This window comes from Podarcis gaigeae (assembly GCF_964106915.1).
Source record: "Podarcis gaigeae genome assembly, chromosome: 16".
Taxonomy (NCBI): domain Eukaryota; kingdom Metazoa; phylum Chordata; class Lepidosauria; order Squamata; family Lacertidae; genus Podarcis; species Podarcis gaigeae.
The window spans coordinates 26,714,271-26,736,355 of NC_139693.1; the positions used below are offsets into that span (position 1 = coordinate 26,714,271).

The 22,085-nt window shown below is 46.2% G+C and overlaps 2 protein-coding genes across 4 annotated transcripts in view; one reads left to right on the plus strand and one right to left on the minus strand.

Annotated features, from left to right (window-relative positions):
* Positions 1-2,719, minus strand: part of PISD (phosphatidylserine decarboxylase) — a 38,002-nt gene extending 35,283 nt beyond the window's left edge. The window contains exon 1 of the mRNA XM_083717446.1: positions 2,096-2,719. Within this exon, the coding sequence (XP_083573572.1) occupies positions 2,096-2,157 (62 nt within the window). The 5' untranslated portion in view covers positions 2,158-2,719. The remainder of the gene's footprint in view (positions 1-2,095) is intronic.
* LOC310833964 (ovotransferrin-like) lies at positions 1,566-22,078 on the plus strand. Of its 3 annotated transcripts, none has more exons than XM_083717192.1 (17): positions 1,566-1,860; positions 6,232-6,395; positions 8,164-8,263; positions 9,209-9,385; positions 11,898-12,060; positions 12,155-12,219; positions 12,346-12,503; positions 13,434-13,620; positions 14,332-14,480; positions 14,784-14,874; positions 16,066-16,125; positions 16,801-16,983; positions 18,283-18,439; positions 19,478-19,560; positions 19,890-20,074; positions 20,529-20,706; positions 21,564-22,078. In XM_083717192.1, exons 3-17 carry the CDS (start codon positions 8,257-8,259, stop codon positions 21,614-21,616), a joined length of 1,896 nt encoding a protein of 631 aa, XP_083573318.1. In that variant the 5' UTR covers positions 1,566-1,860; positions 6,232-6,395; positions 8,164-8,256; the 3' UTR covers positions 21,617-22,078. The 3 variants fall into 3 exon arrangements, with proteins under 3 accessions (XP_083573318.1, XP_083573317.1, XP_083573316.1); XM_083717191.1 differs by lacking the exon at positions 1,566-1,860 and adding an exon at positions 4,945-5,613 and having other exon boundaries at positions 16,822-16,983; XM_083717190.1 differs by lacking the exon at positions 1,566-1,860 and adding an exon at positions 4,954-5,613.
* The last annotated feature ends 7 nt before the right edge of the window (positions 22,079-22,085 follow it).

A 22,085-nucleotide genomic window follows, 5' to 3' on the forward strand; every position in this document is an offset into this window, starting at 1 on the left:
CAACCCCAGAGTCTGTCAAGACTGGCCCGTACGGGCAGGGGTACCTTTACCTTTACCTTTACTCTCAAGAATAGGTGCCTAGGATTGCCACCAAAATTTCATTATTACAGTGCAATTCTAACCATGTTAATTCCAATATCCCCATTTAATTTAGTGGAACTTACTTCTGAGTTAACACTCTTATGAACACACCTGGAGGCTGAAGTCCTACACCCACTTACTTGAGAATAAGTCCCATTCAACTCAGTGGAGCTGCCCTCAAAGTGAAATATACATAGGGATGGGGTCAGCATGTTAAGGATTGCAGTGGTAACTTAGACTTTAAGGGCTTTTAAAAATCAGTTTGCACTGGCATAACATGCAAAGCCCAGAGCTAAAACAGGATGGGTAAAAATTCTTTATGCCAGCCAAACAGGTACAGTTGGTTAGGAATACAAAACAAGTCTAATATGCTTACAAAGGCCCCTCAAGAGCATCTATTTCTCCTGATGCAACATTTTGTAATGTTTTCCCAATGCAAATTCAGTGCCAGGTGATTTTGACACAGAGAGTTACTGAGTTCTAGTTTTATTTAATGCTAGAAGGAAAGTTTTGTGTTGCATTATTTTATCATATCTGTCATTGTTTTTTAATTCCCACATTTTGTTTTTAATACTATTTTATCTTTCGCTTCTCTGAGCCACCCAGAGAGACAGTGTGGATGGGTGGCTTAATAAAGTCAATAATGATAATAATGTGGATAGGCCATTTCCCCCAAATCCTCCAAGTTGAGCTAGGGCCAGGTACACACTGCAAGGGGGGCAGTGAACTGACCACTTGGCAAGGGCTTCCTTTGCACCAGAAGGGGAACGCAAGGTCCCTGTAACAAAGCCTTGAATATCTGTAAGTAGAGCAGCCCACCCACGCCTCCATTTTCCTCCATTCCCTGCTTCCCACATCCCTCTTATTTTCTACCACATTGTAAGCACCTCAGGGCAGAGACCTCCCCTTCTCTCACATTTTGGGAAGGCACCATGGATGGCACTAGAGACAAATAAAAGACAAGGACTACAGCAGCAATACAGGCAGTTAAGAGCAGGCTTAAGTGCCCCTGAGCACATGCAGAGTGCATTTCCCTCACCACACAAGAAAGCAAATGCCAAACTTTAAACTTCAGGCAGTTTCCTAACACTTTGCTGCTGCTCTTCACAATCCTTGTCCCGAAGTGTGATCTCCCACCTTAACACTGTAGAGTACCACAGATCAATTTAGAATTAAAACTTTATAGTGAGGTTGTGTACACACTATACATTTAAAAGCACCTTTTAAGCTCATCCCAGGCCCTCGCACCACACAAGAAACCTGGGACCCTGTCGTTTACCCCTCACAGAACTCCAATTCCCAGCACCCTTATCAAACTACAGTTCCCAGGATTTGGGAAGTATATACATGTATTGGGGGTGGTGGGTTTTTTTTTACCAGTCAGCCGTATATAAATTAATCAACTAATAAAAATAAGCAAGTGGTGTGTACCGGGCCTGAGGAGTATTATCCAGCCTTTAATCATACTCAGTCCATGCCTATGAATTTCAGCGGCTCTACTACGAGTAGGGCGCAACCCTGAATATCGTTAATGACACATTGGTTTGTTTCACGTTTAGACTTGTTCTAAATTTTAAACTGTTTCATTTCTCGTCGAGATCCGCTGGGTCATAAATTTGACGGCGACAAGAACCTGTACACCGCTTTGGCAATCCTTGTGCACACAAATTCCCCTGGAGGGAGACATAAAAAGGCAACTGCGAGTTCCACTCGGAGAAGACCCCGCTGAAATGGGATGCCCCCATTAACTCCAGTACGTCTCCTCTGAGTAGGACTGAGGTGAGGGGTTGGGGAGACCACCCCCCTCAGGGGTCCTCTGAGACGGGAATGGCCACCCGACACCTGCATGGCGAGGCACGGAGCACGCGCTGCGCCCCCTGCGCCTCACGCCCCGCCATGTCTGCCTGTCTCCCCCCACCTCCCTCACCCTCGAGGGCCAGCCCCTTCCTCCGAAACCATCCCGCCTCCCTCTCCCTCACGCCTCGCCGCCGCCGCTAGGACTGCCGCGCGGTACCTGCCGCTCGCCCTGGCGCACGCCACCCTCAAAGCCCCTGCCGCCGCCGCCGCCGCCGCCATCTTGGCCCTGCTGCTGCTGCTCTCTCGTTCGGTGGAGGGAGAAGTCGCCCCGCCGCGCGGCTGCTCTCTGCTCGTTTGCCGCGCCGCCGGGGCTGAGGGAAGGAGGGAGGGAGGGAGCGACTGGGCGGGCGCAGCTGGAGAGCACGAGCCAGCTAGGCGGGCCTCGGGCCGGAGGAGGAGGAGGAGCCGCCGGTTCTCTGAGGCGCTGGGTTAGGTCGCAGCGCCTCAGCCGCCTCGCCTCAGCGGGGCTTGAGGGAAGCCCGGGAGCTTCTTGGGTTTCTTCTCTCACGCAGGAAAAAGCATAATAATAATAATAATAATAATGCCGCAAAACGTCTCCAAGGCGACTCACGCACACATTTGCAAACAGCCATCAATAAATCAATGCCATATAGTTTATCCAGTTCTGGAACGACTAGCATCAGGGCAGCCACGCCGCTGTTAACAATGATGCGTTTCTTTGTTGGAAAGTTATTGTTTCGGTTTATTCGTCTTCGTTCTGCATAAGTTATGGGGAGCTACTGTGTGGAACAATAATTCGTAATGAAAATAATAAAAGTAACCATCAGGTGTGGTTTTTTTAAAAAGCCACTACCACCACGCACATACAGAGAACAGCAATGATAATCCATAAAAATGGCTAGGAGGTGAGATGCATAATGACAGAGCACAGAAAGGGTTCACTACTGTACTGTGATCATTCTACACCATACATTTAAAGTACATGGCTTCCCCCAAAGTAATCCTGGGAGCTCTTGTTTGTTCAGGGTGCTGGTAATTTCCCAGGATTCTTTGGGGGAAGCCAGGTGTGGATGTGGCAGGTGTTAATGCCAGCAGCAGGCAGGCCTCACTAGGGAGATCATTCCGTTGAGTTTCTACATCTTGCCTTATTTACATTTATTAAACTCTATCAAACAAAGCTTTGCTTCAAGGAGCTCAGGTCAGCATAAATGGTTCATCTCCACCCTCCCTTTATCCTCACAAGCCTGTAAGGTAGAAATGGTCAGAGGCAACGAGTAGCTCAGAGGCACAGTCAGCTTCTGGCGAAGCATGGCTTCAACCTGGGCTACCCTGGTCATAGTTCAACCCTCTTCGTGGTGCAGTTGTCTATACAGTGCATACCTTCCAACATGCCACAGAGGGGAAAAGGGGGCACGTGTCTTTCAGGGCCTCGCTTTGACACGAGTCATGTGACCCGCATGGGCGCACAGCCCTCCAAAATGTGTTTTTGGGGGGCTGCACTCAAAAACAGGACATCCAGGGATCAGTTGAGTGGTATGTACACAGTTACCTGGGAGTAAGTCACAATAAATTCAATGGGGCTCACTTCTGAATACAGACAGGTTTTGCTATACAAACACAATGCATTCTTGGGAAGTCAGGCAAGTGTTTGCAGAACGAGTCAACACTTTCCATTGATTCCAAAATGATGGGCAAAACCAGGAAAACCCTCTGAAACTTTGCAAAAGGCAAACAAATGCTCTCTTATTTATCTGATCTCTCCCCATCCATCCTTCCCTCCCACCATGTGAATCTGTTGCAGTGGAACAGCAAAAGACAAAAAAGTATGGCTTCTTATTTGTTTACAGTAATGCATGCAGGTCTGGCTGTTTGGATATCTGAATCTGCGGTGCATATTTTTGTTTGGGTACAAATTCCTCATGTTTGGATCAGGTAATTTTGTATAGTGAGTGTTTGGATAGCAGGACTTGTTTGTACATGTATATAGGATTGCATTGTAAATCACCTTTCCCAATCTCGTACCCTCCAGATGTTTTGAACATCATCAGCCCCAGTCAACATAGCTGCCCAGTGATGTCCCTGGGGCTGATGAGAGTTGTATTCTAAAACATCTACAGAGCACCAGGTTGGCAAAAGTTCTAACCACTATATTACACCACACCAGCAGTCTTTCTGTCACACACTCTCAGGGAAGCTAACAGTAAAAACATCACAATATTAACAATAACAAAAGTATTGCCTTAATTTATGGTAGATTTATTAATTACTTAGTTCAGATCTCATCTCTGCTATGAACTCAGGTGAGCCACCTGCAATCCAGGAGGGGGGGGTGTTGTGAGGATCCCTGAGTGCAGGCCTTTTCCAACTGGCTTAGGCAGGCAGGGCCCTGACTGACTCCAGCTACAAAAGCTGAGGCTGTTGAACAGACTCTTGGGCTGGAGCATGGTTTATGTTTTTGGCTGGGAGGGGGTTGCTGCTGTTGGTTTATAGTATTTTTATTTAAGAACTCATGATTTATGTGGAAATTGTTCAGTTTCGTGGTATATTTTTTAATGTTTTATTGTTTATATCTACTTTTATTATGTTGTAGTTATGGCAGAATCTGAGACCAGGGAGAAGAGTCGGTAGAAGAAGGTTGGAAGAAATTTAAAGACTATCTACAGAAACATTGTAAAATTAAGGAATGTTAGAAGGATGCTGGAATGAAGTTATGTGGTTTTAGCAGTAATGTTACAAAGGATTAAGTAAAAATGGATTGTTAACAGGTGAGAATGTAAAGTTACAATATATTCAGATAAATTATTAAGATAAAAACAAAGATAAAAAGGATTTGCTGAATTAACTACTTGAACTAGAACACAAAAAAGGGAGGTGTGAGGAGGTCAAGGAAACAAGCAAATGAAATATAAGATATGGAAAGATTGTTTTTAATTGTTTTTATTTTTCTGTATTTTCTGTTTTCTTTTTCTTTATTTTTGTAATTTTTTTAAATTTCAATAAATATTATTGTAGTTATGTGTTTTTTCATATTGTAAGTGTCTTGAACTGTGGAAACGTGGCATACAGATAAAGTTATGTATGTATTTATCTGGAGAATGCAGGTGAAGGACTCTGAACCTTTATAAAAAAAACTGAGGGACTGAGGGTGTGCAGGTAGGTAGAGCACATTCTCTCTCTCTCTCTCTTTTCAAAATCCATTCCTGACACTTGAAAATCCTCAGAATGCTAGGTCAAAAGGAGATTTAAGATTCAATTGCTTCTGTTGAGTGTGAAATGCAGTTCCTAAATCCCAACACAGTGCTATCTATGACAGATTGCCAGTGTGAGAAGACTGAAAAATGTTATAACTCATCTATTCTCTCTATCTCGCAGACTCGCCAGGCCAACTCTTGACAAAGCCCTGCTAACACTTCCCATCTGTGCCTAAGAATGGGGCCCCTTTCTCCTCCCATCATCCTTACGTCTAGTGGATGCTGCTGCTGCTGCTGCTCTCTCGCTTTTGTTAATCCTCCCTCAAACCCGAAAATAAAGATTTAAGGCAGTGCCAAGACCCCTTGTTTGTTTCGGTCATAGCTCTGGAATCCCTGGTATGAGGCAAGGCAGAGGCTTCAGTGTGTGGAGGCAAACTGGATTTATGCTTTGCATCTTTGGCCATGAAGGGTGCGGCAGCCACTGTGTTCATCCTCCTGACCGCTCTTACTCTTAGGTCTACAGGTAAGAGTGGCGGCACTGAGGGAGATGAAAAGCAGCCTCCACCCTGAACAATGCTAATTTGCTTTTAAGAGGCAAGCGCCAGCAAGCTCCTCCAACATTACACTAGTCTTCTGCTTTATTTTTAATTTAATTTTTAAAATGTTATGTCTTGTTGTTATTGGAATGCTGTGCCAACCACCAGCACCGGTGCTCCTCTCGTTATTTATTATTTGTTTGGTAGCATTGGGTTGGGGAAGTCGTGTTGTTGGGAACAAAGCTAGAAAGAGATGGGGGTTGGAGTCCAACAACATCTGGAGGGAGACGGGTTCCCCATCCTTATTTTGCAGCGCCCCTCTCCCTTACAGGCAATGCGTATCACCTGACTTGTTTCAAAATGTGGTACTCCTGCTTTGAGGTGGGGACTCCTGCTCATTCTGCCGAGTGGGGCCTTGACTTCTTCCCCCAAATCCTGTCCTGATGGCTCTGCCATTCATCAATGATGTGCAGACTGCATAGCATGTTTTTTTTTTTCAAATAGGGACCAGCCGTGTCTGCTCCTCAACATTCTTCATTGCTTACCTTCAAGCTTCTCAGTTTCTACCCTATGCATAACATTGCCTGCTCTTTCTGTTCCTGCAGGAAAGAAGTTCCGATGGTGCACCCTTTCTGACCTGGAGCAGAGGAAGTGCTCAGAGCTATCCAAAGTGCTTCTGGCAGTCTTGCCTCCTGCCGCGGTCAACGCCTTTGCCAGGGTTTCCTGCATCAGAGCTCACAACACTTACGACTGCATTGACAAGATCAGAGTGAGTACCAAGAAATTCCAGAGGTTATCCAAATAACGGATCTCATTCATTTCTTCTACTTCCGCAGTCGGAGCAGGCATCAATGCTTCTGAATACCTGGAAACCACAGGAGGGGAGAGTGCTGTTTCGCTCATGCCCTTATTGTCAGCTTCCCTTTAGGACATCTGATCAGCCACTGTGAGAACAGAATGGTGGGCTTGGTGTGTCAGGGAACTGCCATCGGAGCCAGAGGCGGAGGGAAGGCTCCAGAGCGATGCCGGAGAGGGTCCCAGCAGGGAGAGAGGCAGCCCATCTGCTGGGGAAGGAAATCAGCGTAACACCAGGGGTGAAGGGGGGCAGATAGGGGAATCGGAGACAAGGCTCCAGGACTCTTCACCGGAGACCAGTGGGGAGAGCACGGGCACTCCGCTGCCCACACCATCCCTGCGCAGAAGACTTCCGCGCAGGGAGAGTAGGAGAAGACTTGGCGTCAAAGAACTTCTTTGCTGGAAGAAGTTTAAGAAACGCCCACTGACGGATTCTGCCAGCGACTGAGACAGCCACGAGTGCAAGGCTGTCCAGAGAGAAAGGAAGTGTGTATCTGAAGAAGTGTGCATGCACACGAAAGCTCATACCTAGAACTAACTTAGTTGGTCTTTAAGGTGCTACTGGAAGGAATTTTTTTATTTTGTTTTGACTATGGCAGACCAACACGGCTACCTATCTGTAACAGAGAGAAAGGGTTCAACCAGGCAACCTAGCCAGGAGTGGCGGCAACTTACGCACGAGCAACCCCCTTAGAACCATTATATGGTGGTTCTGATGTCTTTTGTGCATTTTGGACTACAAATCCCATGAGGCCCAGCCATCACGGCTCTATGCTCCTGAGGCTTATTGGAGTTGCATTCCAAAGCATCCTGAGGGCACCAGGTTGTTGATGGTGGGAATCAAGGGTATGTGGGGGGCGGGCTGCTGGGGTGATTGCCCCGGGTGCATTTTTCTGACAGGCACAGTGTGCTGCTCACGCCCCCCCCCCGAGCCAGCCCTGCGCCAGGAGGGCGCAACAGCCATGTGCTCTTCGATTCCAGACCCTCAAGGGTGAGGCTGTGATTGAAGACATCTAAGGCAGCCCTGTTTAGGGAAGCTTTTAATGTTAAATAGGTTATTGTATTTTAGTGTTTTGTTGGAAGCCGCCCAGAGTGGCTGGGGAAACCCAGCCAGATGGGTGGGGTATAAATAATAAATGATGATGATGATGATGATGATGATGATGATGATGATGAAGGGCACATGGCGTCCTTCTAATGCCACCTTCCCTGAGCCTTGCAAAGTGCTGCAGGGCCCTGTGCCTCACAAAGTGGCTCAGGGATGGTATTACTCTGGCAATTTCAGTGGCGAGGGCTGAGCTGGTGCACAGCGGGCTCCGTTCGCTGCGCATGCACCGGGCACCATACAATCACGCTCCACCGCTGGTGAGAATGAAGAGTCGCACATTAATTGTGGGGTTAGCTGAGCACAGCATCTGTTCAGGGTGGAAGCGGTGTTGCCCCAGGCAAATAACTGCAATTATTGTGGCAGGTTTTCATGCTTAATATGTGAGAGATTACAGCCCATTTATTGCTACATACGTACTTATTAAATCCTAACCAGAGGAAATTCTGCCATGACTAGAGGCAGGATGTTAGCCAATAATCCCAGGAAGTGTTGGGAAAAGTCTGCCTGGCTAGCATAACTTGTACTGAAGATATTCAGAAGCTTGTTTTAAATACTATTTCTCATTCTTAATTAGGTGAACAAAGCTGATGCTGTCTCCTTGGATGCTGGAGATGTGTATTCGGCTGTGAAGCTTTATGGCTTGACTGTGGTGGCAAAGGAGATCTATATGGAAGGTCAGTCAGTGACCATACCCCCAGGGCTGGTGTCAGCACCCAGCAAATTGACCAGAGCCTACAGGAAATGTAAAGAGCCTGCCCAGCCAAGCCTTGAGTCAGCACAATCCCTGGTGTACCTAGTTTGGCAATGGAGGTCAAGGGTCATGGAAGTGTTCCAAGCAGTGTGCTCTGGAGGGAGGCCCTCTCCCTTGGCTCTGGGGTTTTATTATGGGATAGATGCTCCTCAGGGTCCTCATGACATCATTGGCATCAAAATGTCTGTCCATACCCTGCCCCCCAACTTAATCTGGGATCTAATCTTTCCAGCAGAAAATCAATAATTTACAAAACAAAACTGGTGCCAATAGCCCAACTGTAAATTAAACTGCCATCTGGAAGTACCGTAAACATTTCTTTAGCAGAACTGGCCCTGCTTTTTCCACACAGACATTGCTTTGATCTGTGATAAACTGAGAGCATATCAACATAACACAGACTTAACTGGCTCAACCAGGGTGCCAACTTGAATAAAATATGGGGAGGGAGGTAAGGCAAGCCCCACCCTGCGTATTCGATCACATGATGTGGTGAACACAATCATTTGAATGGCAATGCCCATCAACTTTTGGGTGGACAACCCCCTCAGATACTTTATTGGTGGGGCAAAGCCCCGTCGGCTCCTAGGAGTTGGCTCCTATGGGCTCAACCATCATTCCTTCTCCCTAGGAAATCCTGAGAACACGAAGGAAGGCTTAGTGTAGTATAGCCATTTCCAACCTGGTGCCCTTCTGATGTTGTGGACTACAACTCCCATCAGCTCCAGTCAGCATGTCTCTATGATGAAAGTTGTGATCCAAAACAACTGGAGGGCATGCAGTTGAGGAAGGCTGTTCTGTTCACACAGAGATCTCTCAGTGTTCATTAACATGGTTCCTGTATCTTCTGTACTTTTTTTATCACTAGGTAACTGTGTGTTTGCTGTAGCTGTGGCCAGACGAGGAACGCTGGATATCCAAAGGCTAAAAGGGAGCCGCAGTTGCCACAATGGAGCCAGGTGGACCTCTGGTTGGAACATCCCTTTGGGCTTCCTTCTGGTTAGGAATGACCTTGTATGGGATGAAGACCAGCCTCTCAGCCACAGTGAGTGCACAGTGAAAGATCAGATGCTTAGCCTTGTATCAGTGGTCTGCAACCATGGGAATTTGAGGGGAAGGACAATGTGCAGAGCACCTACCATAGGTCCCAAGTCCTTCTACTTATATTGGGACCACTTCTGCCACATGACGTCCTCTTTAGTCCCCCTGGTTTGAGCAGGAGAAATGTCAGAGCATGTTACTGAAACCAAAATAATAATAATAATAATAATAATTATTATTATTATTATTATTATTATTTATACCCCGCCCATCTGGCTGGGCCTCCCCAGCCACTCTGGGCGGCTTCCATAAAAACCAAAAATACAGTAAAATATCACACGTTAAAAACTTCCCTGAACAGAGCTGCCTTAAGATGTCTTCTGAATGTCAGGTAGTTGTTTATCGCTTTGACATCTGCTGGAAGGGCGTTCCACAGGGCGGGCGCCACTACCGAGAAGGCCCTCTGCCTGGTTCCCTGTAGCTTTGCTTCTTGCAATGAGGGAACCGCCAGAAGGCCCTCAGCGCTGGACCTCAGCGTCCGGGCAGAATGATGGGGGTGGAGACGCTCCTTCAGGTATACTGGACCGAGGCCGTTTAGGGCTTTAAAGGTCAGCACCAACACTTTGAATTGTGCTTGGAAACATACTGGGAGCCAATGTAGGTCTTTCAAGACCGGTGTTATATGGTCTCGGCGGCCGCTCCCAGTCACCATTCTGGATTAGTTGTAGTTTCCGAGTCACCTTCAAAGGTAGCCCCACGTAGAGTGCATTGCAGTAGTCCAAGCGGGAGATAACCAGAGCATGCACCACTCTGGCGAGACAGTCCGCAGGCAGATAGGGTCTCAGCCTACGTACCAGATGGAGCTGGTAAACAGCTGCCCTGGACACAGATTTGACCTGTGCCTCCATGGACAGCTGTGAGTCCAAAATGACTCCCAGGCTGCGCACCTGGTCCTTCAGGGGCACAGTTACCCCATTCAGGACCAGGGAATCCTCCACACCTGCCCGCCTCCTGTCCCCCAGAAACAGTACTTGTGTCTTGTCAGGATTCAACCTCAATCTGTTAGCCGCCATCCATCCTCCAACCGCCTCCAGACACTCACACAGGACCTTCACTGCCCTCACTGGTTCTGATTTAAAAGAGAGGTAGAGCTGGGTATCATCTGCATACTGATGAACACCCAGCCCAAACCTCCTGATGATCTCTCCCAGCGGCTGCATGTAAATGTTGAAAAGCATGGGGGAGAGGACAGAACCCTGAGGCACCCCACAAGTGCACCAAACTGCTTAACTGTTTTAAGGCTGGACGATACCCAGGATGTTACGTGTCAAAGAAAAGCAAACCGCACCTGAGAGCTGATTATGACATGCACAAAGTGTCCTCACAATGTATTCTCATACCCTTCTGTGCCCACAAATCATAAACACGTGATGAGATCCTGAGACAGGTTCTCAGATCCTGTTTGGCCAGAGCTTTATTTCAGGGAGAGCTGCAAACCAATTTGACAACACCCAAAGGCAGCACCTGTTGTCATTGCGTTGCCTGGTAAAGTGCTCCCTTCCTGTTTTTGTTTTTTGATCCAGATCATTATGAGGCATCTTTAATTTCAAAAGGATTAAGTCTGTCAACCAATTCAAGAAATTTAGTTGGCTAATTATCTTGTCTTTTACCAGTTAAGTTTCAATAAACCCACATTTTACCAAAACTTCAATATAGGAAAAGAAAGTGCAATATAATTTACAGTTAATTAAAAATTAATGGTTAAGCAGAAGCTACCATTCATTGTTAGCTGCAAACATATTATTGATTAATTTATTTTTCATTCACCGCTGCAGAAAGAGACCAGACCCCAAAGTAGCCTAAGTGAAACAAGCACCTACATTCTTAACTTGCAGCCCAGGTGATGAACTATCACCTTGCCAATGAGACACTAAACTCCTAATTCTAATTTAAAAAATAGATTAAGACTGGGGTCTGATTCTTGAAAATGTTTGGTTACAGCGTTAACATGCAGTATTATGTCTGCTCAAAAGTTTGCCCCATTGAGTTCAATGGAATGTCTTCAAAGGTTATAGATTTGTTTTATATAGATATAGTTATAGATTTGCAACCTAAGGCTGCAGTCCTGTACCTAGAATGAAGTCCCAATGAACTTAAAAGTAGGGGCCTACTTCTAAGTAGCCATACTTAGGAATACAACATAGTGGGTACGTTTCTGCGCGTGCTTATCTGAGGATAGGGCTACATTCTGCCTCTGTTGCTGGAGGCAGTATGCCTTTTAATTTGCTGGGAATCACAAGTGGGGAGAGAGCACTGCTGTTGCACCCCGGTTCTGCTTGTGAGCCAGAGGCACCTGGCTGGCTATTTGAGAACAGAATGTTGGAGTAGAGGGGACTTCTTGGGTCTGACCGAGATGGGCTCTTCTTACATTCTGATCATGCAGAGGTTGAGTCGAGAATCTGTGTTATTTTAGCAGTGCGTTTCCATGAGAATGTCTCCCCTTCTCATTTCTCCAGTCGTCGGTGGTTATTTCAATGCCAGCTGCATCCCCGGCATCGGAGTTGCCTCTCCGCAGCTCTGCTCCCTTTGCCAAGGACAGAAATCCTACATCCAGGACAAGAACCACTTCTGTGAGACCAGCGGTGGCGAACCCTTCTCTGGTTCAGATGGGGCCTTCAGGTGGCCTTGCACTTGTGCTTGAAGTGCAGGCGGGTGGGGCTGGAGCAGGTGCTGGGTGGCCTCCTGTGCTAACGCCACTTCAATCTGTGTGCAGGTGCTTGAAGAATGGGGTGGCAGATGTTGCTTTCCTAGATCACCTGGCCATCATGAACGCCACAGGTAAACGTCTTGCTCGGGGACTCTCATCTTAACATCTGCCCTGGAGACGTACAGCAGCCCAATGTTAAATTCTCTCACTCCAGCTTCTCTCGATGCCAGTTGTTCTTTCCCCCTCCCTTTGTTCAGAGCCAGAACAAGAAGAATATGAGTTGTTGTGTCCTGATGGGTCAACAGCTCCTATGACTGCTTATGCTGCCTGCAATCTGGGCCGAGGGCCAGGACGGGCCATTGTCACGCGCCACAACTTCAAGAAGATCGCCAAGAAGTTTCTGACTGTCATTCAGGTATTTCTTAGCCAACACAAGGAGGGGTACAGTAGGGCTCATGCCTGAGACCTAGTTGACACAAAGAGCTACCGAGAGAGCCAAAAGGACAATTCCATTTCAAAAAAATTAAAAAGTGTTTGGCAGACAACAAAATCTGGCTGTTTTGAGTGTTGAAACTGAGTGCTCTAGTTTTTGTGCTCATAAAAACAATGTGCCATGCTGGCTGGGGCTGATGGGAGTTGTGGTACAAAACATCTGGCGGGGCCAGGCTGGCAAAAGCTCTCACCAATTGAATGGCTTGTGGGAGGTGCCAAGCCAGGGTGTTGCAATCATGTCCACACTCCCTCTTTCCCTTGGGGATATGTGGCCTCTTTTTTTTTTGGGTGCAATTATTCTGCTGCTGGCTCACTATATTATCAGCTAAGTAATAACTAGAAAAGAGATGCTGAAGTTATGTCAGCATTTGGAAGAAAATAGCAAAGAAGTATGTTTCTGGGTGAGTCATGGCAGATAATTTTTTAAAAAACCCAATACTGGTGTCACTGCTACTTACCAGGATGGCACTGACATGATAAGGAGGGTGTGGGTCTCTATATGGGTGGACCAGGAGCAGCACTGGTTTGGCAGCAGCAGTCCCACTGGTGCAGCTGCACGGCCCTGACCTTGCTGTGACCTTGCCGAAATCCCATCCCATCCAGAGAAGCGGCGGTGATGCTGGTGTTGGGAAGATAGCTTTGCCCCATCATATGTGCCAATACTGCCTCCAGATGTTGTTGCGATCCACCTCTCATCCGCTGCAGCCAGCATAGCCAGTCATCTGGAATGATGGGCATTGCAGTCCAGCCATACCTGGAAGTTGCCATGTTGGCTGTCCCAGTGGCTTATTTCATCGTATAGCCATCTCTGCTGGGTAGCCCAAGGCTAGCTGAAACTTGCTCTTGTCCTTAGCACCTCTTTGGAAAGAAGGGAAGAGAGAAGGCCAGATTCGAGCTTTTTGCCTCTGCGCCATTCAGAGGGAAAAACCTGCTCTTCCACGATGCGACGCACCACTTCCAGCTTGTTGATGAGGAGGCTGAAATCAGCCACGTTCTTGGCCTGGATTATGTTGCTCTGCTGCAGGGCTTGGGTCATGAAGGTGAGAGAGTGCCTCCCTCCCTCATGAAATCATGGGGAGTCCCGAAAGATCCTATATAGGATCAAAAGAGCCCCGAAGATCCTATATAGCACTAGGAGCATAACTGGAGGTCAGCCCTTGAGGTATGGGCCCCAGATCATTTTCTAGGAGTCCCAGGTGTTTCTGGGTGCTTAATTGAATTGAGAGGCAGAACTGGGCTGGATGCTGAATTAGGAGTATAAATTAATTCAATGTGATCTCATCTAGTGATGCTTTGGAGGGCAATGAATAAGAACATAAGGACAGCCCTGCTAGATCAGGCCAGTTGAGGCACAGATAGCCCAGCATCCTGTCCTTGCAGTGGCCAATCAGCTGTCACAAAGGCCACCCAAAAGCCAAACCTGAGTGCAACAGCAGTGCTCCTCCACTTGCAGTTCCCAACCACTGGGCATTATTCAGGGGCACACTGCCTACGAATTTTTGTAATGGAAGGGAAAGTGAACTGATTTGGGGTGCAAATCAACTAAAGTATATATCTGGGGTGATCTAGATGGGAAACCACCTGGCTCATCATCTAAAGTTGCTTCTATAATATAAATTAGCACCTGCAGATTTTACGCAAATATCTTTCTGTGAGCCTGTGCCTCAGATCTCTGAAGTACTAGCAGCTCGGTTACTAGGTGATGCAATTTGTTCTCCTTCCTATGACAATACCTTCTCCTGCTGCCTCAGGGAGCTCCCTGGCCAACAGCCTGGTCCGCTGGTGTTGTATCAGCAACGCTGAACTCCGCAAATGTGAGGAGTGGGCTCTGAATGTCAGGTCACACCCGCTGGTCTGTGTCCAAGCAAACTCTATGGTCAACTGCATTGAGCTGATCAAGGTGAGTTGCACACAGTCTGGGAAGCAAAACCGGCAGCGTTTTCTTTTTACATAAGCAAAAGATACAAATAAATCACCCCATCTCAATAAGGCCCAGATTGACTGGAACAACACAGCCAGATGGGCGGGGTATAATTAATAAAACTAATATTTTCTCCGGTTCCACCTGTTTCCCAGCCCAGACAGACGATGGCTGGGAAAAGGCCTTGATTCTGGCAAGAACTCCATGGCTTGCAGGGAAGGGGGTGGCTTTCTTTAACATGCCAATGTCAGACTGTCAACTGTGCACTTTTTCACGGGGCAGAACAATGAGGCAGACGCCGTTACACTGGACGCCACACATGCCTACTTTGCAGGGAGATGCGCGCTTGTTCCTGTGGCTGCAGAATGTTATGGTGAGCTGCCTCTTTTTAAAAAACACACACAGCAAACTAACACATTTTAATTGGTTTTTCACTAGAGTGGCAATAAAAGTAAAACAAAAAATACCTCTAAGCATTCAGAGGGAATAGTCTGCAAGCTGCTGCAGATAACCGTAACTGTCAGTTGTGTGTAAAATGCCTAATCTGGTGCATGGCAGAGGTGAGGTGATGTGATGTGTGTGTGCGCATCTGTTATGGTATGATAAATATTTCTTGCTCATAGCCATAGAGTCATTGCAAACAATAAACATAAAATGTCTTGTTGCCACAAACACAAGCAGATGTACTTAGTATTAAGATAAAATGAAAGTTAAAATAAATCCTTAAAACATCCTGGAATGGTGCTTAACTTTAAACCACTCAAATGAATGAATCGCCTTTATAGCCTTTCCTGCCATCCAATTCAGAGTTCTCACTCCAATGGCTTTTGTTTTCAGTTCAGCAAAGCTTGCAACCCAGAAGAATTAAAAGAGCACTTTGCTGACTCGTGCACTGAAGTGCATCACTCTGTGACTTGGCACTTGATGACTGGTAGTTGAATAGTACAGTCAGTATTGTGCTGCTGTTTTCTGACACTGACAGCTGATATTGCAGTGCTCACAGTGGTGTTTACTCTGTGACTGATCATTTACAAGGCAATAGCTGATGCTGCAATCATCGAGTAATAAACAGGCATGTACGAAGAATGCGCCTGTGGTCTTTTTCTGTGCCCCTGTCTTCTTGGTGCAAGTTCCTCAGTGCCACAGTGAATTTGTAATGGAGCAAATGGATATTGCGATGTGGCCTGAAGGTTCAGTTCTGGGGCCAGAGTGTTCACATGGCATTCCCAACATGGGTATCTCAGCTAGGGATTCTGGTTTCCAGAGGAATTCTCCCTCAGAGAAAGAAACTGATAGCTCCTGTGCCTGATATAAAGGCACTTTCCTAAAGAAGACATGAATTGATGTAATTCCCAAACTGACAACCTTCAGATGTTTTGGACTACAATTCCCATCATCCCCAGCCATTGACACTGCTGGCTGGGGCTGATGTGAGCTGTAGTCCAAAATATGGGGGGAAGGTAAAGTTGGAGAAGATCCGTGTTTAGTATTGAGCACCTACCAAGTGGTATAAGGCATGAGTCTTTTGTTCAGATGTCACTTCCTTATGCCTTTTTGTGTATAGGAGAAGAATGCACTTCAGCTCAGGGAGAAGAGGAAACTGAGAAGCTGGGCCACCTTACAGGTAAAGGGAAGTGCCTGTAATCATAGAAATGTGGATGGGATCCTGAGGATCATCTGATCCAACCCTCTACAATGCAGGAATCTAGACTAGATCTTACATGACAGGTGGCCTTCCAAACTCTGCTTAAAAACCTCCAAGGAAGGAGAACCCACCACCTTTCATGCAACGCGAATTGCATCTACTAGTAAAGGTAAAGGTAAAGGTACCCCTGCCCGTACGGGCCAGTCTTGACAGACTCTGGGGTTGTGCGCCCATCTCACTCAAGAGGCCGGGGGCCAGCGCTGTCCGGAGACACTTCCGGGTCACGTGGCCAGCGGGTCACGTGGCGAGCCAGAGCTGCACACGGAAACGCCGTTTACCTTCCCGCTGGTAAGCGGTCCCTATTTATCTACTTGCACCCGGAGGTGCTTTCGAACTGCTAGGTTGGCAGGCGCTGGGACCGAGCAGCGGGAGCGCACCCCGCCGCAGGGATTCGAACCGCCGACCTTTTGATCGGCAAGTCCTAGGCGCTGAGGCTTTAACCCACAGCGCCACCTGCATCCCAGGTGCATCTACTAGACCCCTCCCTTTTTAAAGTCCCTCCAGGATTAGGGGCCCCAGAAGCTTAAGCTTCCCTTGTTTCATAGTAGGTCCGCTCCTGCTGCCATGTTCTAATGCCTCCTCATTGCCACACAGCTCTTCCTCCAATTTATGCAGTGGCCCTTGTCAAGAAGAATGCCAAGCATGTGAACATCAACAATCTGGGGAGGAGGCGCTCCTGCCACAGCCATGTGTACAGCCCAGGAGGGTGGCTCCTCCTTGCCCAATACACGGTGGGGGCTCAGGAGAATGGCACTGCCAGCTGCAACCTCAGCTCTGGTGAGATTTACAGCAGAATCTCCAAAACAAATGGAGACAACTTGATTCGAGAGGAGAGGTGGGAGTGGGTGTGTCGGGGGTGGTGTTGCTAGATCAGGCTTCCTCAACCTTGGCCCTCCTGACTACAATTCCCATCATCCCTGACCATTGGTCCTGCTAGCTGGGGATCATGGGAGTTGTAGGCCAAAAACATCTGGAGGGCCAAGGTTGAGGAAGCCTGTCCTAGATCTTTATTGAATCAGGATAAAAGCCTAGGTCACTTCCCTTTCTATGTTCCATTTAAGCCTCCTACTTGTTCTAGCCAACACAGTCCCTTCCAGATGCTGTTGGATTACAACTCCCATCAGTCTCAGCAGGCAGCATGGTCAGTGATGATGGGAATTGTAGTCCAGCATCATCTGGAAGGCAACACATTAGCTACGTCTGGTTTAAACATGTGCAGCAGGAAATGGGGCCTACTTTACTGAATATTTCAAACGAGTTCACGACCCGGTACAGTGTGGGCTGGGAAAAAACGTGGTCCTGAGGATTATGTTAGATTTCCATCAGCCACATGGCCAACCATCAGAGAGGATGGGAGGTGTGATCCAGCAGCATCTGAAAGTCCATAGGTTCCCCATCCCTGTGCTGCTGTGGCCACAGAAATTAAAATAAGCTGCACATTAATGCCTCTCTCTATCTGGGGCCTGAATGCTGGTGGGAATTGATACTGCTGAAGTATGAAAATACTGGGCTTGTGGTACAGATTTATCCAGCTTGCGATGCACAAATGTATTTTGAGAGAAGCTTACTGTCCCCAGAAAAAAGGATTTTAATGTGTAAATTAGATCAAGGTGACGTGTGCGGCAAGTTATGCATGTGTACAAACTGCATTGCACAGACGAGGTATACAAAGAAGACTCTCTCATTGGCTGCTTTTCACTGCTGCAACAGACACAAACTTTTTTTTATGGCTGATTTGCAGAACAATACCTTGGTTTGGAAGTTCTGATTTAGACAATCAGTTCAGCCAAAATGTTCAAGTTAGCAAAACTCATATGCACCGAAAGAGCAGGGGAAGCATCACACAAGCGTTTAGAAAAGCAAATGATACCTGGCTGCTGAAAGAGAAATAAATATAAACAACCAACTGTTTAGTTTTGCTTTTAAGAGTTTTCTGCACAAGCAACAGCAAGCTGAGTAAAATTAGCTATCCTGTTCCTTAGTTTTCTTCGGTCATTAGGGAATAATTTCCTCCACTGCTTTTAACCACTGTTCCACTGCGAGTTTAACTACTGGCCCTTCTCTCCCCACTGAAAGCTTACGAGGATTACTTCTGGAAGGGATGCATGCCAGGAGGTGATGGGAACCTTTGCAAAGTCTGCATTGGGCAAAAGGAGACGGAGGGAGGAAGGGGGTCATCCAGGTGCGCAGCCAATCACAACGAACTCTACTATGGAAACCTGGGTGCCCTCAGGTGAGTCGAAGGATATTGCTTAAAAATGTCTGCTGTATACATCATAAGGTTAATGTAACTGATTTGTAGAAAAGGCTGCTGCCTGAAAAAAGAGACAAAGGATTTTGTAACTGAAGGAAACATTTACCGTATTTTTCGCTCTATAAGACGCACCAGACCATAAGACGCACCTAGTTTTTGGAGGAGGAAAACAAGAAAAAAAAATATTCTGAATCTCAGAAGCCAGAACAGCGAGAGGGATCGCTGCGCAGTGAAAGCAGCAATCCCTCTTCCTGTTCTGGCTTCTGGGATAGCTGTGCAACCTGCATTCGCTCCATAAGACGCACACACATTTCCCCTTACTTTTTAGGAGGGAAAAAGTGAGTCTTATAGAGCAAAAAATACGGTAATTAAAATTATATTTAAAAAAACCAATGTCTGACTGCTGCCAAACTCTAAATTCCTTGGTGGCAGTCATTACACACTAAGTTAAATAGTGGGTTTTATCAGACTACTAAGTCATGCTCGGAGGAGGAATGGAGAAATCTGTAAATTTTGGCTTCTCTCTGTTTCTCATTTTTCCTCAATCTTAAATTCAGTTTTGTCACTTTCCTCACCACTCTGCGATGTATTTTTTTTAAGTCCTCATGAAAAATAATCAGCATTTTAGTGCTATTTTCTCCTAACAGACACATATTTGTATGTTGCAGGTTTGCCTAATACATACATTTTGCAAGCAGTATTACATAATGTAATGCATTTGTATAGGTTATTTTCATTAATATATACACTTATGGACACACTTTATAGTGCAAATTTCTAAGAATAGCTACATTTTGGTTCATGTATCAGCTTTGGAAGTGAGAATCAGGCAGATTAGTATCAAAATGCAAATTGAGCCAAATTTCTCCACCACCCCTCACTCATAAGGGGCACACCCATGCAAAAAGCACTGTAAATGCAGCTTGCAACACAATGGGGGGGGGGGGAATGATCTGTCTGTGTTTTAAGCCATTCACGTGACTAACTTTTGCTGGATTTGGACGACTCTTCTTCCAGATGCCTCTTTGGTGATCCCAGTGGAAGAAGTTTTGGTGATGTGGCTTTTTTAGAACACCATAATCTGCTCCAGAATATTCAGTGTAAGATGATTCTTTCAATCTTTTAAGATTCCAGTAAGGTGTCAAAGGGAATTTTCAACTTAACTTCCCTCCAGATGTTATCACCAGTTAAATAGCCTATCTAATCTAACGTCGTAAGAGTGAACTAGTACTACTGTACTTTTGTTTCTGAGAATATCGGAACTCTTGGAACTTAACACCTACATAAAAAAACAATTGTACTGTATTCTTTTGTTCTATTAATTCTTAAGATATCATAAGAGATCAATAGTTCAATGACAGATATCTGGATATTATTTACAAAGCAAATGGATCTCATGAAGAACTGCTTTGTTTTTGCTCCTTTGCAGACCTGGATAGCTCAGGCTGGGCAAAAAGATGTTCTCCAAGTGACCTTGAACTCCTGTGCCTCGATGGCAGCCGCGCAAATGTGACAGAATGGAAAGTCTGCAACCTGGGCCTTGTCCCTCCCAATATAGTTGTGACACGCCCTGTAACTGTAGCAAAGGTCTATGACTTCCTGGTGAAGTCACAGGTCAGTTTGAACGTGTCGGACTGAACGATAAGAGCTTAAACATTATTTGTGAGAGCTTCCAGCCGTGGATGGTTTAAGTAACACCCAGTTATTGCTGTTTGGCTTTAAGCTGCAAGTGGAAAAGCAACTCTGCATCCAAAGAATATTCTGTGGCCTCCTTTGGTGGTGTGATTTTAACTGGGAACATGATCTGGGTGCTGGGGGGGTGGGAATTGCATTCCCACCCGCCACTGCTGGACATCCAATTACAATTGCTGCCCCTTGAGGAAAATAAAGGCCATGCTTTTGGAAAACAATGAGTCAAAATGATATAGAGATGATTCCTAGCAGACTAGAGAGGGAAATGGGTGAAGCAATCTGTACAGTCCATAACCAGACAGAAAAGATATTGAAGCGCTCTATATTGGCTTTGCTTGTACTCGCGTTTCCACAGCTTCACCTTTCTCTTTTTTAGGAACAAAGCGTAGGCTTGACCTTTCAGCTCTTTCAATCAAAGGCGTACGGTGAAAGTGACCTGCTCTTTAAAGATGCCACTCGGCAGCTCATTCCTACAAGCCACCTGGACTATGAGACAATCCTTGGGGAGCCCTTCTTCCAGCTTGCAGAGTCTGTTTTTAACTGCACACCTGCAGGTAAGGTGGGCTTACCTGGAAGGAGACATATGGCAGGGTCTAAGTTGTGCACCCCACTTGCCCTCTACTGCATTGTACTTGACATGCTTATGAGGGCAAGAATACTGATCCCCTTGCTGGAGAGCTTCTACAGGATCTAGTAATAGAATGCATGATATGCAAAATTGTTGGAGAACTCTCAGGTTATTGAATGTCTGACAGACATTAAGTTGAACTGTGTAAGACCAATGAAACATAATAGAATCCATGCCTGCAAAGTTATTTGAGTAGTCTGGATGTGCTGTGCACAGGTTAAGTGTCAGCAAGATAGTGCAAATTATGCTCAAATCAGTTGATGCTAGGCAATTTCTGATAAATGATAGTTATTATCATCATCATTAATTGAATTCCTTATCCACCCTTCATGAGGTTTTTTTTTGGGGGGGGGAATTACAGTATATAAAAACATAATGCAATTAAAGCACAACCACCCCACATAACACCCCTGGCAAATTGTATTTTGCTTGGTTATTGTAATGGGTTAGGGTAGGAACCATAAAGGGCACAGAGCCCCTTGCTTCAACCCAAAGATATATAGATTTCAGACCATTGTCTGGCTTTGCTAAAAAGATTTCAGCAGCTGTCCAAACACATTCTTGCAGCTGTTAAGGGCTGAAAACATGTTTTAGAGAAAGCAAATTTGAGATTCTGAGGAAGCTACATTCTGAGCTTGTTTGACTCTCAGAAAATCACAGCAGGTGCGCGCGCGCACACACACACACACACACACACACAGAGAGAGAGAGAGAGAGAGAGAGAGAGAGAGAGAGAGACCTGCCTAGTGGCATAACTTAGATATATCCCATTTTGGTTTTCAGGCATCCTGGACTTCTGCAAACAAGACACTTGCATCTATTCAGAGCAACACTGATGTTGTTTCTAGGGAAACTCCCAAAACAGAAGTGAGACTGCAGTGGAAGATTTGATGCATTCGCCAGGAAGGCAGAGAATTGCCAGGAGGCTCTGTGGGCTTCATCAGTGGCTGGCTGTTTTCCTTAGGAAACATATGCAAGGTGGGTTTAGTACACCAGCTAATACTAGAATGTCACCCGCGTTGGTAGCCAGCCTCCAGTACCACCATCCTGGAAGAGCTCTTGATTTCCCTGCTGCTTAAGTTTTCCTCAGGCTGTATCTTCAGTTATTCCAAAACATACACTTGCCTAGAAACATTTCACAGCAGCTTACCCTGGAATGGCTTGCATAAGATTTACTTGCAGATCTACTGATATTTTAACAACTAGCCATGCGTTTCCCAATCTGATACTTTCCAGGTCTTGTATATCACTGAAAATTTAAATAAAGGCATTGCTATAAAACAAAGAAATCCCTTTAACACACAC

Bases quoted from the DNA above. Each gene is read 5' to 3' on its own strand.
- LOC310833964 (XM_083717190.1), top strand. From the start codon at position 5,553: ATGAAGGGTGCGGCAGCCACTGTGTTCATCCTCCTGACCGCTCTTACT. The intron at 12,504-13,433 runs GTATTTCTTAGC...TCTTGTCCTTAG, and splicing joins AGTTTCTGACTGTCATTCAG to CACCTCTTTGGAAAGAAGGG. The intron at 14,481-14,783 runs GTGAGTTGCACA...TTCACGGGGCAG, and splicing joins ACTGCATTGAGCTGATCAAG to AACAATGAGGCAGACGCCGT.